Source organism: Podarcis muralis, chromosome 1 (genome assembly GCF_964188315.1).
Source record: "Podarcis muralis chromosome 1, rPodMur119.hap1.1, whole genome shotgun sequence".
NCBI lineage: Eukaryota > Metazoa > Chordata > Lepidosauria > Squamata > Lacertidae > Podarcis > Podarcis muralis.
Genome location: NC_135655.1, coordinates 127413963 through 127432018, shown reverse-complemented (window position 1 = coordinate 127432018; position 18056 = coordinate 127413963). Strand labels below are relative to the sequence as shown.

Genomic DNA, 18056 nt, shown 5'->3' with positions numbered 1-18056 from the left:
CTTTGCTTCAGGATGAGAACAGAAATCATGCTCTGGCGGCACGGCAGCAGCTGGAGGCCCCATTAGTTAAAGTGGTGCTTCAGGTTAAGAACAGTTTCAGGTTAAGAACGGACCTCCGGAATGCATTAAGTACTTAACCCCAGGTACCACTGTATCAGCACTAAAATGGTTAATGCCAGCCAGGGTTCTCTTAACAAGGGTCTGCAAACCTTCTAATAGCCCTGTCCTAGGTTTGCATGGGAACCACGGTTAACGTTAACCATCTTTTGTGAAAGTGGACATGCAGGAGCGATTCTATGCCTGCCTACTCAGAAGCAAGTCCCACTGTGTTCCGTAGGATTTACTCCCAGGTGTATAGGACTGAAGCCCAAACCATATGGTAACAAGAGAGGAAGAGAGAAAGAAATCACTCTGGAGCAGGCGGGAAGGATAAAAAGGTAAAGGTAAAGGGACCCCTGACCATTAGGTCCAGTAGAGGCCGACTCTGGGGTTGCGGCGCTCATCTCGCTTTATTGGCCGAGGGAGCCGGCATACAGCTTCCAGGTCATGTGGCCAGCATGACTAAGCCACTTCTGGAGAACCAGAGCAGCACACGGAAACGCCGTTTACCTTCCCGCTGGAGCGGTACCTATTTATCTACTTGCACCTTGACGTGCTTTTGAACTGCTAAGTTGGCAGTTCTAGGGGGCGGGAAGGATAGAAAGCGCTTAACGTCAGGGATGACTCCCAGTTTGCCAATTGTTTGCTAATTCTGCTGCACTGAAAGAAAGAGCACACCCAATATGACTAGGAGAAAGCACTTTTCTGAAGCATTCCGCTACTTCTGTACAAAAAGAGGCTTGCCACATGATTCACTGCTATCTAGATTAACAAAGAACTATAGGAAACTAAAAAGAAAACTTGTGGATTGTGCACTTGGCGAGAGAAACGTAATACAGTGGTGCCTCGCAAGATGAAAATAATCCGTTCCGCGAGTCTCTTCGTCTAGCGGTTTCTTCGTCTTGCGAAGCAACCCTATTAGTGGCTTAGCGGCTTAGCGCTATTAGCGGTTTAGCGGCTATTAAAGGCTTAGCGGCTTAGCGGCTAAAAGGCTATTAGCGGCTTAGCGGCTTAGAAAAAGGGGGGGGGAGCGGAAAAAAATCGCAAGACTCGCAAGACGTTTTCGTCTTGCAAAGCAAGCCCATAGGGAAATTCGTCTTGCAAAGCAGCTCAAAAACGGAAAAACTTTTCGTCTAGCGGGTTTTCCGTCTTGCGAGGCATTCGTCTTGCGGGGCACCACTGTATTAATTTACTTTTCACGGCCTGACCCTGACACCAACATAACAATTTTAAGGGCATCTGGAGTAAAAGATGCATATCTGCATAACAATCCAAAAACTCACACACGCCCCCGCTGCCGCCTCAAAGGCTCTTGAAGCATTCAGAGTATTAAGTACATGGAGGAAGTACAAGTTGTTCCTTGGCAAGTTAACATTGCTGCTCGCATCGAGTTATTTTGTACACAGTCATGGTGAAGATTTTATCTAATGTATGGACAAGGTATTAGGAACAACTGAGCTCTTACAAAAGCTGGATAGTATTTTTAAGAAATAAAGATTAGCTCTTATACAACCTTCTGTTTACCTTGCAATTTTGCAGCAGGCGAATCAGATGTTCAAAGCAGTTGCTGTTAAGGAAAATGGCTTGCAGAACAGGCCTGTCTGTGCAGTCCAACATGGCGGTGATGGTATCTAAGGAGGTGAAAGTGAAAATCAAAGAGAAATACAGTATATAATTTGACATTTTGCTCTAGGGGGCTTAGTTTGGTCAGAATCAAGGACACACTTCCAGAATTAATGCTAAATACATGACTTCTGGTAAATAGGCCACTATAGCTGCCAGAGGGCTGTGAAGATTTGTGTTCCAGACTTTTTTGACTCATCTACCCATCTACTATCTGAAACCAAAGGGGCACATATGTTGCAAGATGTGAAATTATTAGCTACTACTACCTAAGAAGGGGACGCGGGTGGCGCTGTGGGTTAAACCACAGATCCTAGGACTTGGTGATCAGAAGGTCAGTTGTTCGAATCCCCGCAACAGGGTGAGTTTCTGTTGCTTGGTCCCTGCTCTTGCCCACCTAGCAGTTCGAAAGCATGTCAAAGTGCAAGTAGATAAATAGGTACCACTCTGGCGGGAAGGTATATGGCGTTTTCGTGCGCTGCTCTGGTTCGCCAGAAGCGGCTTAGTCATGCTGGCCACATGACCTGGAAGCTGTACGCAGGCTCCCTTGGCCAATAAAGCGAGATGAGCGTCGCAACCCCAGAGTGGCCACGACTGGACCTAATGGTCAGAGGTCCCTTTACCTTTAGCTTTACATTACTTCTGGTAAATAGGCCACTATAGCCGCTAGAGGGCGGTGAAGATTTGTGTTCCAGACTTTTTTGACTCATCTACCCATGTACTATCTGAAACCAAAAGGGCAAATTTGTTGCAAGGGGGTGAGTCTTTTTGCTCTAGTGGGACTCATTGCACTGGCTTCCAAGAGTGCAAAAACTTAGCGCATTTACAGGTACACTTGGAAGTGTGGGAACAGCATGATTACGTTCTTGCAAGTGAGGGGCGGCAGAGAAGGACACATTCTTTTGTCTGCTTCTGGGAGAACTGAATAGACACATCCGAAATGGTTGTGTGTTTTTTAGCTGACCGATTTTTTTTAATACTTGCAATTGGCTTAATGCAAGCTCCCCCGGTATTACAAATATTGAAGAGCAGCACCGAAAATGCCTAAATAAATAAATACCACGTGTACACAAACACTGGCCAGGTGAAACTGAAGACTATGTAAGATGTGCTTGTTTTCCTTTTCCAGGAAACACGCAGGGGAAACACAGGTGATTTTATATATTCTCTCCCACCACTGTGAATCAGTGATAAAGTTATTATAATTTGAGAGAGTTACCGTATTTTTCGCTCTATAAGACGCACCAGACCACAAGACGCACCTAGTTTTTGGAGGAGGAAAACAAGAAAAAGAATATTCTGAATCCCAGAAGCCAGAACAGCAAGAGGGATCGCTGCGCAGCGAAAGCGGTAATCCCTCTTGCTGTTCTGGCTTCTGGGATAGCTGCGCAGCCTGCATTCGCTCCATAACACACACACACACATTTCCCCTTACTTTTTAGGAGGGAAAAAGTGAGTCTTATAGAGCAAAAAATACGGTATTTCAGATGCTGGATGCTGCCAGTAGTTTTTGTGTGTGTTTAGAATCTACAGCACTTAGGAGGCAACTAAGTACCGTATTTTTCGCTCTATAGGACGCACCCGACCATAGGACACACCTTGTTTTAGAGGGGGAGAACAAGAAAAAAAAATTCTCCCCCTCTCTGCCCAGTGCCCCTTCAGCGAAGCGGCAGGAGGCGCTGCGCAGAGAGGGGGAGAATATTTTTTTTTCTTGTTCTCCCCCTCTAAAACAAGGTGCTGTTCAAGGTGTGTTCAGTCGCCTTCAGGCAGCTACCTTGGAAGCTTGGAGAGCAAGAGGGGTCGGTGCGCACCGACCCCTCTTGCTCTCCTGGCTTCAGTGAAGGCAACCCGAAGCCTCTGGAGTGCGGTGGGAGTTCCTGCTGCGCTCCAGAGGCTTCGGGTTCCTTTCAACCTGCTCTTTGGGGCTGGCGGGGGGAAGCCCACCACCAGCCCCAAAGAGCAGGTCGGGTAGCAGCGGAAAGGCACGCAGCCTTCCCGCTGCTCCGCGAGCTTCTCGGGGCTGCATCTCGCTGTCTTGGCTTTTGCCATAGCCCCGCACAACCTCTCCAGCCGGGAGAGGCTGCGCGCGGCTATGGCAATACCCCCACCTCCCGCAAAAGCCCACAGGAGCCACGCACCCTTTAAGGAGCACGCAGCTCCTGCGGGCTTTTCTACGAGGAGGGAGAAGGGACTGACTGGCTGCGTCAGTCCCTTCTCCCTCCTGAGGAAAAGCCCACAAGAACCGCGCGGAGCTTGGGTGCGGCTTTTGGTGGCTTTTCCTGCCTGCCTCCCCCCTGCATTCGCTCCATAGGACACGCACAGACTTTTCCCCTTAGTTTTTAGGAGAGGGAAAGTGCCTCTTATGGAGTGAAAAATACGGTATTGTCAGAGCTGGCTCCAGGTCCCAGCTCACAGAGGACCAACGCTAGCCGGTAGTAATGTACAAAAGTCTTTATTGAAGTACAGTTTCCATTTTCAAGCCGCAGCGCCCAGCTCTACGTCTTAGAGGCTAGACCGACGAAGCTCCATCTGAGTCTCCACCCCCTGTACACCAACTTAAGACTCTAACCTTACTCCACCTCTTCCGTCTCTCCTTTCTCCTCTGGGTCCTTCTGCCCCCCGGGGTCTCCTCCTTTCTGGACTCTTCTGACGCTGACGCTGACCCCCCTGACTCCTCCCCCTCTTTTCGGCGGGCTTTGGGACCTGGCTCCCTATCCGGGCTGCCCACTGCGCCGCCCTCCTGTACATTTGAACTTGGCGCGCGCGCCCAGCCTTCAACCTTCCTCTTGACCGTTTCCTCGCTCCCCAATGGAGGCGTGGCCAATCCTGACTCATGTCCTCCCGCTGGCGGTGAGCCGCCTGATCCCGATACCTGGGACTCCTCCCCCCTACTGCGCTCTGGTGGGGAAGCTGGTCCTGATTTCCAACTGCTGCTCTCTGAGTCCCCTCTGGCCCCTTCTTCCTGGGGTGTCCCCCTCGGCACCCCCCTTGCTCTGACCATGGGAGCCCCTTTCTGTGAATCTTCCGATTCGCTGGAAAGACTCAGAGACCTCGGGCCGCTGTCATCGCTAACATTTCCTTCGGATTCCTCCCCCTCGCTCTCTATTTCCTCCCTTTCCTGTGCCTCTGCTCCTGAGCCCCTGACAGGTATGTATCTCGATTGTGTCAGCCTTCTGAAGCAGTTTTATTCTGGAAGCCATCATTACACACCAGCCACAAAAAGTGACTCAACAGAAAGGGCATGAGGCAGCGCGGTCAGCACTCCCTAAAGCGAGGATGGGGAATGTTGCTGAAACTCCCAACTCCCAACCAACTCAGATGGCATAGCCAATGGTCAAGGATGATGGGAGTCCAGCAACATCTGAAGGAGCATAGATGTTCCAGGGAGCAAATGGTTCCAGGATGAAACCTCAACCCTGCCCCCCCCTTTTCCCAACTCCCAGAAGGGGCGTCACACTCACTCAGCATTTGAATCTGTAGCGCTATGAATCGGCTCTCCCACTGCCGGGACCTCCGCGAGTTCGGCAAAGCCGTGTGGTCGGAGTTGAGCAGCTTGAAGTAGTTCTCCAATATGGTGCTGGTTTCCACTTGCCGCTGGTCCGAGCTGCTGGTCAGAAGGATGTGAACCACTTCCGTCAGGCACTTCAGGGTCAGCTCGGCCTTCCTGCTCACTTCGTCGGGGTCTCGGCTGTCCCACGCGTCACAGTCTGCCAGTACGCGCATCAAGACTTCCATGGTGGCAGGAGATATGGCTTGGAGAGCGTTTCTCTAAAGTCAACAATAGAATTCTCTCAATACCAGGACATTATATCAGCAAACCTTGAAACAAACAAACAGCAAAAAACAACAACACCCAATTTGGTACAGTGGTACCTTGGTTCTCAGATGCCAAATAGTAGTAGTAGTAGTAGTAGTAGTAGTAGTAGTAACAACAACAACAACAACAACAACAACAACAACAACAACAACAATAATAATAATAATTTATTATTTATACCCCGCCCATCTGGCTGGGTCCCCCCCAGCCACTCTGGGCGGCTTCCAAAAATATATATTAAAATACTGTAATACATCAAACATTAAAAGCTTCCCTAAATAGGGCTGCCTTCAGATGTCTTCTAAAAGTCTGGTAGTTGTTGTTCTCTGGTGGGAGGGTGTTCCACAGGGGGGGTGCCACTAGTGAGAAGGCCCTCTGCCTGGTTCCTTGTAACTTGGCTTCTCGCAGCGAGGGAACCGCCAGAAGGCCCTTGGCACTGGACCTAAGTGTCCGGGCAGAACGATGGGGGTGGAGACGCTCCTTCAGGTATACTGGACTGAGGCCGTTTAGGGCTTTAAAGGTCAGCACCAACACTTTGAATTGTGCTCAGAAACGTACTGGGAGCCAATGTAGGTCTTTCAAGACCAGTGTTATATGGTCTCGGCGGCCGCTCCCAGTCACCAGTCTAGCTGCCACATTCTGGATTAGTTGTAGTTTCTGAGTCACCTTCAAAGGTAGCCCCACGTAGAGCGCATTGAAGTAGTCCAAGTGGGAGATAACCAGAGCATGTACCACTCTGGCGAGACAGTCCGCAGGCAGGTAGGGTCTCAGCCTGCGTACCAGATGGAGCTGGTAAACAGCTGCCCTGGACACAGATTTGACCTGTGTCTCCATGGACAGCTGTGAGACCAAAATGACTCCCAGGCTGCGCACCTGGTCCTTCAGGGGCACAGTTACCCCATTCAGGGCCAAAAAGCCGAAAGTAAGTGTTCCGGTTTTCGAGTGTTTTTCGGAAGCCGAACATCCAATGCAGCTGTTGTTTCCGGTGCACCTGCACCTATCAGAAGCTGCACTTTGGTTTTCGAACATTTCAGAAGTCACCCAGCAGCTGCATGTGGAGGAGCAGAGACGCGAACCCAGTTCCCCAGATTACGAGACTACCGCTCTTAACCACTACACCACACTGGCTCTCAGAAAGTGTCATAGTATCATAGTACCGTGCAAACTCTTAAGCATGTACAAAATAGTGGCAATGAGCATTTTCCTTCCACTGCTGCCTATCTGGTCTCCACATATCTGTTTCTTGCTAAGATTTGAGGAGCCAGGAGGGGCTGCAACAATCATGCTGAAGTTCAAGGTCTTTCTGGCATCATGGCTGCATCCTTCAGTCAATAAGATGACGCCAATATTTGTTGGGTTTCTCACCTGCCCACCAGCCACAATCGCTCCAAAGAGGTGTAGCAAACAACACTTCAGGCTCTCTTTGAGATGCTCACTTTCTTGAAAACACTCTGAAAGAAGAGAACAAGTTGCAGGCATGTTAACTACGAGCCAAAAGATTTGTAGGCATGTGTTCAAATAATATATCTCAAAAACAATTACTGTACAAATACGTAACTCCCATTTTTCTTTTCATAATGAAGTCAACCTTCGAATCTATAATCAAATCTGCCTTTTTTTAAGACATAAAAACAGTTGATTTAAGCCCAATTAAAACTAAAGTAAAACTGCATTATCTGGGAGCTCCAGGACCAGCTGCCTAGCTCAACGCCATCTTGACCAGAAGGCCTATAATCAATGTTTAGTTATATAGTGATACCTCGGGTTAAGTATTTAATTCATTCCGGAGGTCCATTCTTAACCTGAAACTGTTCTTAACCTGAAGCACCACTTTAGTTAATGGGGCCTCCTGCTGCCGCTGCGCCACCGGAGCACGATTTCTGTTCTTATCCTGAAGCAAAGTTCTTAACCTGAAGCACTATTTCTGGGTTAGCGGAGTGTGTAACCTGAAGCGTATATAACCCGAGGTACCACTGTAGTGGTAAAATTAATCCACCGTTTCAGTTAAATCCACCTTTCCAAATCGTCACATTTAACTATGTAGTAGTAAAGAATCCTTCAGAGAAACACAGCAGTGCAGCTGGGATGGGGAAATTCAGGCATTTTTGCTTAAACTTTTAGTAAAAAAACTGTAGTTTGTTTTGTTCTCCCAGCATACAAACTGTGGCTCATTTTAACTACAGTTGGTTCCAAACCATGGTTTCAGAAGCTGGCTTGTTTAAACTAGCCCCAGTTAAGATTAGGTAAAGGGACCCCTGACCATTAGGTCCAGTCCTGGCCGACTCTGGGGTTGCGGTGCTCATCTCACTTTATTGGCCAAGGGAGCCGGCGTACAGCTTCCGGGTCATGTGGCCAGCATGACTAAGCCGCTTCTGGCGAACCAGAGCAGTGCACGGAAACACCGTTTACCTTCCCGCCAGAGTGGTACCTATTCATCTGCTTGCACTTTGACGTGCTTTTGAACTGCTAGGTTGGCAGGAGCAGGGACCGAGCAATGGGAGCTCACCCCATTGCGGGGATTCGAACCGCCAACTTTCTGATAGGGAAGTCCTAGGCTCTGTGGTTTAACCCACAGCGCCACCCGCATCCCCAGTTAAGATTAAGCACAGGTTAAAAGGTACAAAGAACACCGCAAAGTACGATTAATCAAATGCAGAAGCAAAACTTCCAAACGCCTCCTCCTAGATATGTTGACGAAGGAAAGCAGAGAGACAACAGATGAACTGAGGAGGAGGTTAGGTGTGTTCACATCTCACTAAACCAACCTTCCTCAACTTTCGGTCTTCAGATGCTAGATTAGCTAATGTTAAAGAATGACGTTGAGTTTAAGTCCAACAACATCTGAGAACCCCAAGTTGCAAAAGGATGCACTAAAACACATCAAAACATAGTCATTTTCTCTTCTCTATTTTGTCAATAAGGTCCGTATAGTAAAAGCTATCGTTTCCCAGTAGTGATGTATGGAAGTGAGAGCTGGACCATAAAGAAGGCTGATCGCCGAAGAATTGATGCTTTTGAATTATGGTGCTGGAGGAGACTCTTGAGAGTCCCATGGACTGCAAGAAGATCAAACCTCTCCATTCTGAAGGAAATCAGCCCTGAGTGCTCACTGGAAGGACAGATCGTGAAGCTGAGGCTCCAGTACTTTGGCCACCTCATGAGAAGAGAAGACTCCCTGGAAAAGACCCTGATGCTGGGAAAGATGGAGGGCACAAGGAGAAGGGGACGACAGAGGACGAGATGGTTGGACAGTGTTCTCGAAGCTACCAGCATGAGTTTGACCAAACTGCGGGTGGCAGTGAAAGACAGGAGTGCCTGGCGTGCTCTGGTCCATGGGGTCACGAAGAGTCAGACACAACTAAACGGCTAAACAACAACAACAATTTTGTCAATATACGAGCAGTAAGGATGCATACCAACATTCCCTGAACACAGCCACAAGAACATTGGAAACTTCTGCTTTCATCTCAGATTAACCACAGTTTAGTGTCACATTTAAACCTTGACCGTGGTTAGCGAAAACAAGGCAGCTTCATAAACTATGGTTTGAAGTTGGCTTGTTTCCACAAACCACTGTCAAAACTAACCAACATTTGTCCCAGTTCAGACTTTGTGATAAGCTGTAGTTAGCCTGAAACAGAAATGGACATTTCTGGACATCTCTTCCAGGCTATGTCAGAGGAGAGAAGTGGAGATGAGGCAGGGAGCGTGAAAGTCTGAGGCTCACCGCATTTTTTTCCACATAATGCTAAATCGTAGTTTAGTATTATGTGAAAATGCAGCCATTTAAAAGGTGCTATTAAGTGCACAGAGATTTTATATACTGGCATAATATCCAATACAATTTTATGTAGCAAAAAACTCTTAAACATTCACAGTGCCCAAAACACACAAAAAAACCTCCTATTGGCAAAAACCAGAAAGAGCCCAAAATCTTCCCCTTCCATTGAAAAATCATTATACTGTATTCTTTGCTCAAAGAATACCTGGCAGAAGGGAATTACAAGTAGCCTAAGGAATTTTCCTCAGCAATAAACATTCACCTGGAAGCTGTTACCATAGCAATAACTTTACGCAGATGAACGAACTGCTGCCAAAGCCACAAGATTATTTTGTTTGAAATTAGCACCGTAAAAATCTCTGAGTAATGTCACCAACCAGCACCGTTAAAATGTCACCATTTTTAAATGAAGTGGACAGTGGAGACGCCCAAGTCTTAAAACAAGCTGGCTATTGAAACAAAAACTACATTTTGGAACTTTTAAAAAAACCTTTACGTAAGGGTAAATAGCTTAGGGGAAAGCCACGTTAGATGTAATTTCCAGAGTGGTTTTTACAGTCAACCCCTGTCCCTAAGCTGGACCATAAGGAAGGATGATTGCCGAAGAATTGATGCTTTTGAATTCTGGTGCTGGAGGAGACTCTTGAGAGTCCCATGGACTGCAAGAAGATCAAACCTCTCCATTCTGAAGGAAATCAGCCCTGAGTGCTCACTGGAAGGACAGATCCTGAAGCTGAGGCTCCAGTACTTTGGCCACCTCATGAGAAGAGAAGACTCCCTGGAAAAGACCCTGATGTTGGGAAAGATGGAGGGCACAAGGAGAAGGGGATGACAGAGGATGAGATGGTTGGACAGTGTTCGTGAAGCTACCAGCATGAGTTTGACCAAACTGCGGGAGGCAGTGGGAGACAGGAGTGCCTGGCGTGCTCTGGTCCATGGGGTCATAAAGAGTCGGACACGACTAAACGACTAAACAACAACAACAACCTGTGCCTAGGGAACTCTGAGAACGCTAGATCGCGGATCAGGGGTCACTTATCAACCCATGCCATTCTTAACAAACTAGTTCCCATGATTCTTTGGGGGAAGTCTTGACTGTACAAAGTGGCCTGAAACTGCCTGAATTGTGTAGTTGCAGGGTTTTTTTAAAATTTAAATAGTTTTTTTTAATCAGATTTTTAAAATAAAATGCTTTCGGAGGAAAAATCTTTTTCAAGTTAGCTTTCTATTCAAGTTACATTATAGTCCAAAGGCTATTCATTAGGAAATAAGGATTTGTTTTAAGTTTTTCATGTGTGCTAAAACTCAGTCAAAGTTGTTGTTGTTTTAAAATTGTTTAACCACATCAGTTAACAAACATGGATACACATGCTATAATGTTATCGTTTTAGTTAAATAAATTGTTTTTAAGGAAATGATTATTTTTCTCCTTCCCATAAAGCATAGCAGAAAAGTCGTCCAAATATAAACAGTTAACTTATTAAACCTCACAATAATTTCATAAATATTGGTCTATGTATTTCTAATAGTATAACCAAATCAGTAATTTTCGATATAGCCGCAAAAACTACTCTGAAAATTTATTATTCCAAAAATGAAACCTTCCTCTGGTTGTGAATATTAAGATGATACCAGCAAGAATGAGTATTTCTGTTAAAAAATGATTTAAATCAAGTCTTACTGACTAGTGATTTAAATCGTGATTTAAATCGGTTTGATTTAAATCAAATCCACCCTGATTCAAACAAGTATTAGTACCTGCTGTAAGCTTCCAAAGATGAGATCCCATATGGGGTGGGATTGGGAGAGGGCAGTTAATGGGCTCAGCTTATTTAATCACGGTTATCTTCTTGAGGTCCTGGCAAGAAAGAGCTGTTCCACCAAGCCTTTGGTCAGGGCGCAGCCTGACTCCCTCCTCTGGCAATCTGCACAGAATTTTGCTTAACGGTTGCCATCAATTTGATTTTAATTAATTTTTACAATGAAATGTTTTTAGAATGTTGGATTATTTGATTCTTGTTAGCCGTCCTGATCCCAGCTTCGGCTGGGGAGGGTGGGATATAAATTATTATTATTATTATTATTATTATTATTATTATTATTATTATTAATTTGTATTTGCAGCAGCAACCTTTGACTTGTGTTAGGGTATAAGGGAAAACCGTAGAAATTAATTTTTAGTTACTTCTGACCAAGGACTCATGGTTTGTCTTGCTCCAGACAAACCAAGGTTTCTTCTTTGTTTATCACTTGTAGTTGGTCAGGGTTTGGGGGAGACAAAACATGAGCCTGGGTTCAGATACAACACTAAGCCAAACCATGGCTTAGCCCTAGATAGCATGGCAACAGCAGGGGGAATTTGCACTAAGGCATGGTTTGGCATCCAAAAACATCAAAAAAATGAAGATCATGGCCACTGGTGCCATCACCTCCTGGCAAATAGAAGGGGAAGAAATGGAGGCAGTGAGAGATTTTGCTTTCTTGGACTCCATGATCACTGTAGATGGTGACAGCAGCCACGAAATTAAAAGATGCCTGCTTCTTGGGAGAAAAGCAATGACAAACCTAGACAGCATCTTAAAAAGCAGAGACATAACCTTGCCAACAAAGATCCATACAGTAAAAGCTATGGTTTTCCCAGTAGTGATGTATGGAAGTATGGTGCTGGAGGAGACTCTTGAGAGTCCCATGGACTGCAAGAAGATCAAACCTCTCCATTCTGAAGGAAATCAGCCCTGAGTGCTCACTGGAAGGACAGATCCTGAAGCTGAGGCTCCAGTACTTTGGCCACCTCATGAGAAGAGAAGACTCCCTGGAAAAGACCCTGATGTTGGGAAAAGATGGAGGGCACAAGGAGAAGGGGACGACGGAGGACGAGACGGTTGGATAGAGTTCTCAAAGCTACGAGCATGAGTTTGACCAAACTGCAGGAGGCATTGGAAGACAGAAGTGCCTGGCATGCTCTGGTCCATGGGGTCACGAAGAGTCAGACACGACTAAACAACTAAACAACAACAACATGGTTTGGCTTAGCTTTACACTCATACCTTGGATCCCGAACACCTCGGTGCTCAGACATTCTGGCTCCTGAACATCGCAAACCTGGAAGTGATTGTTCCCATTTGCAAACGTTCTTTGGAACCCGAACGTTCGATGGGGCTTCTGCAGCTTCCGACTGGCTGCAGGAGCTTTCTGCAGCCAATCGGAAGCTGCAGTTTGGTTTCCAAACGTTTTGGAAGCTGGACGGACTTCCGGAACGGATTCCGTTTGACTTCCGAGGTACGACTGTACATGCAAACTGGGCCAGTGACTAACTCAAGGTCACCAAGTGAGCTCCATGGCTAAGCTAATAACTGAACGTTGGCAAAATACACAAAGTCAACCACAGGCATGCATGGAAATGGTCAGATAATATGTGCCAAAAAGAATTTGTTAAGAACTTGAACTGTGCTTAATGTCCCGAAGCAGTTCTCAGCAATTATTTTGCATTCGTCACCTTGAGATTGGAAGTGTGAGGCAAGAAATTTTATCCCTTAAAAAATTCCGAAGTATGCACTAGAAACATTAAGACATCAAGGCAATGATACTCACGGTAAAAGAAAGGGACAAACTCCACTGTGAGGGAAGCTGGTTTGTACTTCTGCCTGCTTTTTTCAACACTGCTCAGAATTCGTCTATATTATTTTTTAAAAGGAGAAACCAAGAGGTAAGATTTATTTGTAGGCGGACACTGCAGAACACATTTTTTATTTATTCTAAAGCATGCTTTTCTTCAAATGCAATAAAATACCTATTCCTTATTACATTAGCAGCACTTTTAAAACTACCAAGGTGCTATTTTGGACTACTTTATTTCTAAGCAGTGTACTTTTAAATAAAACCAAAACCCAGCCCATAACTGACTTTAAGGACATGCAGCTTTAACACTACAAATTTGGTAAATTAAAACAATAGGATTTATTGATAGCTCAGCTACTCAAAGTGACCCATTTTGCCATACATTTAGAAGGCTACGTCTCGCATAAGCAAGTTGGTAGGTGCCTACATATACTGTGGCCATGTTTAAGTGATCGTATCTCAGCTTAATAAGCCACGGAATGAATGAGTCTTGAGCCACAGTCCTTTTGTGGTGCAAACAATCAAATCAGGAAGTCTCAAGGGAACCACGGTTTCCTGTTTTGCCCAAACTGGGAAACAATGGCTACTGCCAGCTTCTGAACACACCAATATTTTGACCCACCGTCAAACTGTGGTTAAGTATCCTGGTCTTGTTCCAAATCTGGTAGACATGGTTTCCTGATTTAGATGACGTCCTGGCATCATCAAGACTCATGCAATGGGAGGAGTGAAAAAGCTGCTCCCGAAAGCATATGGCTTAATAAGCCAAGATCTGAATGTGACAACTTATATTGGTCCAAGCTAGGCCAGTATGCTCCTTCGTTGTGCCAAATAAGCACATGTTGTGCGGACGCCTGATTATCATCTTCCAAAGCAACTACTCTATTCCAAACTTAAAAATGGAACGCATAATGCTGGTGGTCAACAGAAGAGGTTTAAAGGCTCTCTCAAGGCAATTTTTAAAAAATGTAGTATAAACACCAACAATTGGGAAACACTGGCCTGCAAGCGCTCCAACTGGAGAACAGCGTTTACCAAAGATGTCATGGGCTTTGAAGACACTTGAACTCAGGACGCAAGGGAGAAACGTGCTAAGAGGAAGGCACGCTTGGCAAATCCACACAGTGATCAACTCCCAAGCGGTAACCAATGTCCCCAGTGTGGAAGGACGTGTGGATCCAGAATTGGCCTCCACCATCACTTACGGACTCATTGTTAAAACCGTGTTTATGGAAGACAATCTGACTCGGCTACGAGTGATCGCCAAAGATAAGGGTTAACCATGTCTTTATTTGACTGCATGTATTGACTGCAGTTTCACATTCCCATGGAATGCACACAATAAGAGTCACATTTGTCTCCCATAGCCACTGGCCCACAAATTTCATGGGTAGTGCAGTTCCCCCTGCTTCCCCCCCCTCCAATCAAAACAAAGAAAACTAGCCTCTCCTACTCTCTCTTTCTTTAAAGAATGCATTTTCTTGACTAATAAGTCATTTAGTGGATGCTATAGCAGACGCGGGTGGCGCTGTGGGTTAAACCACTGAGCTTAGGACTTGCCGATCAGAAGGTCGGCGGTTCGAATCCCCGTGACGGGGTGAGCTCCCGTTGCTTGGTCCCAGCTCCTGCCAACCTAGCAGTTCGAAAGCATGTCAAAGTGCAAGTAGATAAATAGGTACCGCTCCAGCGGGAAGGTAAATGGCGTTTCTGTGCACTGCTCTGGTTCGCCGGAAGCGGCTTAGTCATGCTGGCCACATGACCCGGAAGCTGACTGCGGTCAAACGCCGGCTCCCTCGGCCAATAAAGCAAGATGAGCGCTGCAACCCCAGAGTCAGTCACGACTGGACCTAATGGTCAGGGGTCCCTTTACCTTTTTGTATGATAAAGTTCTCTCCTTAGTTAACTGTCTGTATGTATGACTCAGATGTGACAAGTTCCAGCACTCCTTTATTCAGTGAATATCTTGCATGTGTGATTAAAAAAGAATGCCTTTTCCAAGATGCAAAGGCTACACCGCAGGAGACGAATCTTACTATGCATGTTTACTTTTCTAGGCTCGGCTACATCGCTCCAAAGTGAGCTTGGGCAAGGGCTAAGAATAACGCAGCAAAAGCAATGGCAGAAAACAAGTTACAGATTGTGCTTGCCAAGATGCTGGAAAGGCAGTTGTTATAATAGGCCCAATGTACTGAAAAAAGGTGTATTTGAATTAGGGGGTGTATTAATGGAAAATATATATAACAGGAGAGTTTGAACAAAAGTACCACATTTTTCCATGTACAACACAGCCCTGTGTATTTTTGGGGACTCCTAATTAAGAAAATAGGGGGAGTTGTTAAACTTTGGGGAGATTGCTGAAAGTTGTTGACCTTTTTTGGGAGAAAGGCCCACAGTTGTTAGGTTTTTTGGAGGGGGTACTGCTGAAAATTGCTCACCCGCATGCCACACACGTCACCAAAGGCACCAAACGTATGCCTGCTTGCCACCAACAGCAGCAAATCGCCCGCTCTATTGTCACAGCGGCAGCCAATACACAACAGCCATTCTCGCAGGCACCGCTCACCCGCCCCAATCACCGCTGACAATCTCCTGATCGCGGCAGCAACCAATCGCACGTCCCACCGATGCACTGCCCATGTACATAGCTGTCAACCTTCCCTTTTTTTGCGGGAAATTCCCTAATTCCAGCATCGTTTCCCGCTGCTATCCCGGATTGTTAGATATCCCGTAGACTGTCCCAACTTTCAAATCTGAAAGTTGACAGTTATGCCCATGTATAATATGAGCCCAAATTTTAAACTAATTTTTCTTAGAAAAAACCCTCATCTGATACATGGAAAACTATGGTATATGGGTAGTGAAGCAGCAACAGAAACTACAGAAGAGAGAACGGCACTTTGGAAATCCTGAGCCCCAAGGAGGTTAGTTTGGCCTCAACCAGAGCCAGGGCTTTTTCGGCTGTGGCCCCGGCCTGGTGGAACGCCCTATCGCAGGAGATCAGGGCCCTGCAGGATTTGACATCTTTCCGCAAGGCCTGCAAGACAGAGCTGTTCCGCCTGGCCTTTGGTCTGGACTCAGTCTAACCCCCCTCCCCCCATTTTTTTTTTGATGGAACCCCTCATATGGGATTTTGTATATAAATTTTCCCTCAGCTCTTTTTTGCTGGCCCATGTAGGACCAGCATGGATAGTTGGCCCCGGTGAATATTTGATGTTTTCTCCCCTTACGGCTTTGATCTATAAAGGTAAAGGGACCCCTGACCATTAGGTCCAGTCGTGGCCGACTCTGGGATTGCAGCGCTCATCTCGCTTTACTGGCCGAGGGAGCCGGTGTACAGCTTCCAGGTCATGTGGCCAGCATGACTAAGCCACTTCTGGCGAACCAGAGCAGCGCATGGAAACGCCGTTTACCTTCCCACCGGAGCGGTACCTATTTATCTACTTGCACTTTGACGTGCTTTCAAACTGCTAGGTTGGCAGGAGCTGGGACCAAGCAACGGGAGCTCATCTCGTCGACCTTCTGATTGGCAAGCCCTAGGCTCAGTGGTTTAACCCACAGCGCCACCCGTGTCCCTACATATATATAGGCTTTGATCTATAGGCAACCACTAAAACGAGGCTGCATTTTAAGCTGCATTTTAAACTGTATTTTAACTTATATTTTAATCAACTGTTTGTTTGGTATTTGTTTGGTTTTTAATGTTTTTACTGTATTTATATTCGGTGTTAGCCACACTGAGCCTGGTCTTGGCCTGGGAGGGCAGGGTATAAATAAATTTCTTATTTTTATTTTTTTTATTATTATTATTATTATTATTATTATTATTATTATTATTATCATCATTATCATCATCATCATCATCAGTGCACAGCTCACAGCAGCAGTGCCCTGCCTTCTGGTGCCCCTGGGGTAGCATGCGACGCCTCTGACCATGCCGGAGGAGTTCACACGCCCCACGCAAGTGCTAACCCAGGTTTTCAAAGGGTCTTGTGGTACCCAGTGAGCAGCGGTGGAAGGAGACACACTGCAGGGGCTTCTTCATTGGCGGGGGAAGCTAAACACCAAGATCCTCTGTGCATGCAAACATTTCTTCAACAGAATGCAAAGATACACATCTACTGCCTGTCCACTGAGCTTGCAAGTCAGCACATTCCACTGACATTTGTCCTGCAAAGAGATTCGGCGCAGCAATAAAACACCGCCCACTCGATTGCCACTTACCCAGCGATTCTTTGCCTCCAGTTGCGATAGGGGTCGTACAGGCTTTCACAAAAAGCCAGCGCGTGTCTTACAAACTCCTCTATGGGCGTCTGGTCGGCTACTTCTTTCTCCTTCGTTTTGCTCTTTAGCTGAAGAGACAACAAAAAAACCACAACGGTCACCAAAACACTTTCAGAACTACCAGTTTTGCATGCACCGCACCCCTGCCTGAAATGCTGGACAGCTGTTGCCGGTTGAGAGGAATCAACAGCCTGACTCTGTGGAAAGCAGCTAGCTACCCGTGGTTTCCAGGAAACGAAATGAAATGTACCGTACTTTTCGCTCTATAAGACGCACCAGACCACAAGACGCACCTAGTTTTTGGAGGAGGAAAACAAGAAAAAAATATTCTGAATCTCAGAAGCCAGAACAGCAAGAGGGATCGCTGCGCAGCGAAAGCAGGAATCCCTCTTGATGTTCTGGCTTCTGGGATAGCTGCGCAGCCTGCATTCGCCCCATAAGACACACACACAGTTCCCTTTACTTTTTAGGAGGGAAAGAGTGAGTCATAGAGCAAAAAATACGGTAGGGTTTTCAAAGAGAGCTGCGCAGAAGTGAAATACCACGTTCATCAGGCTCAGAGGCACAAGGAAGACGGGGGTTTCGGGATCGGGGACAAAATCATGCATGCCCTCCGACCAGGTCTTCTTTCCTCTCCTACCCTTTCCATACAGATGTGAAAGCATTGCCAAACGCACCGACTTTTCTGTTGTTGTTCTGTTTAACTGGAAAGGTTTTCGATTCTACAGTGAAATCTAACCCCCTTCCTTTCCCAGTCCCTATGTAATTATCAGCACCGATTGGAGCAGTTAAACCGAAGCACATGCAAAAATGGAAACAAATGCTCCAATATTGCTT

The 18056-nt window shown here is 46.2% G+C and overlaps 1 protein-coding gene across 6 annotated transcripts in view; it reads right to left on the bottom strand.

Moving 5' to 3' along the window:
- The window catches only part of NBEAL1 (neurobeachin like 1), a 139613-nt gene that overhangs the window by 89791 nt on the left and 31766 nt on the right, over positions 1-18056 (bottom strand). For all 6 annotated transcript variants that reach the window (XR_013390553.1, XR_013390554.1, XR_013390555.1 and 3 more), the window contains exons 6-10: positions 17160-17287; positions 12912-12994; positions 6905-6990; positions 5184-5490; positions 1624-1730 (exon numbers count right to left, since the gene is read on the bottom strand). Coding sequence is in view for 3 of the 6 variants with exons in the window: in XM_077918182.1 (XP_077774308.1) it covers positions 1624-1730; positions 5184-5490; positions 6905-6990; positions 12912-12994; positions 17160-17287 (711 nt within the window). In the remaining 3 variants the exon portion in view is untranslated. The remainder of the gene's footprint in view (positions 1-1623; positions 1731-5183; positions 5491-6904; positions 6991-12911; positions 12995-17159; positions 17288-18056) is intronic.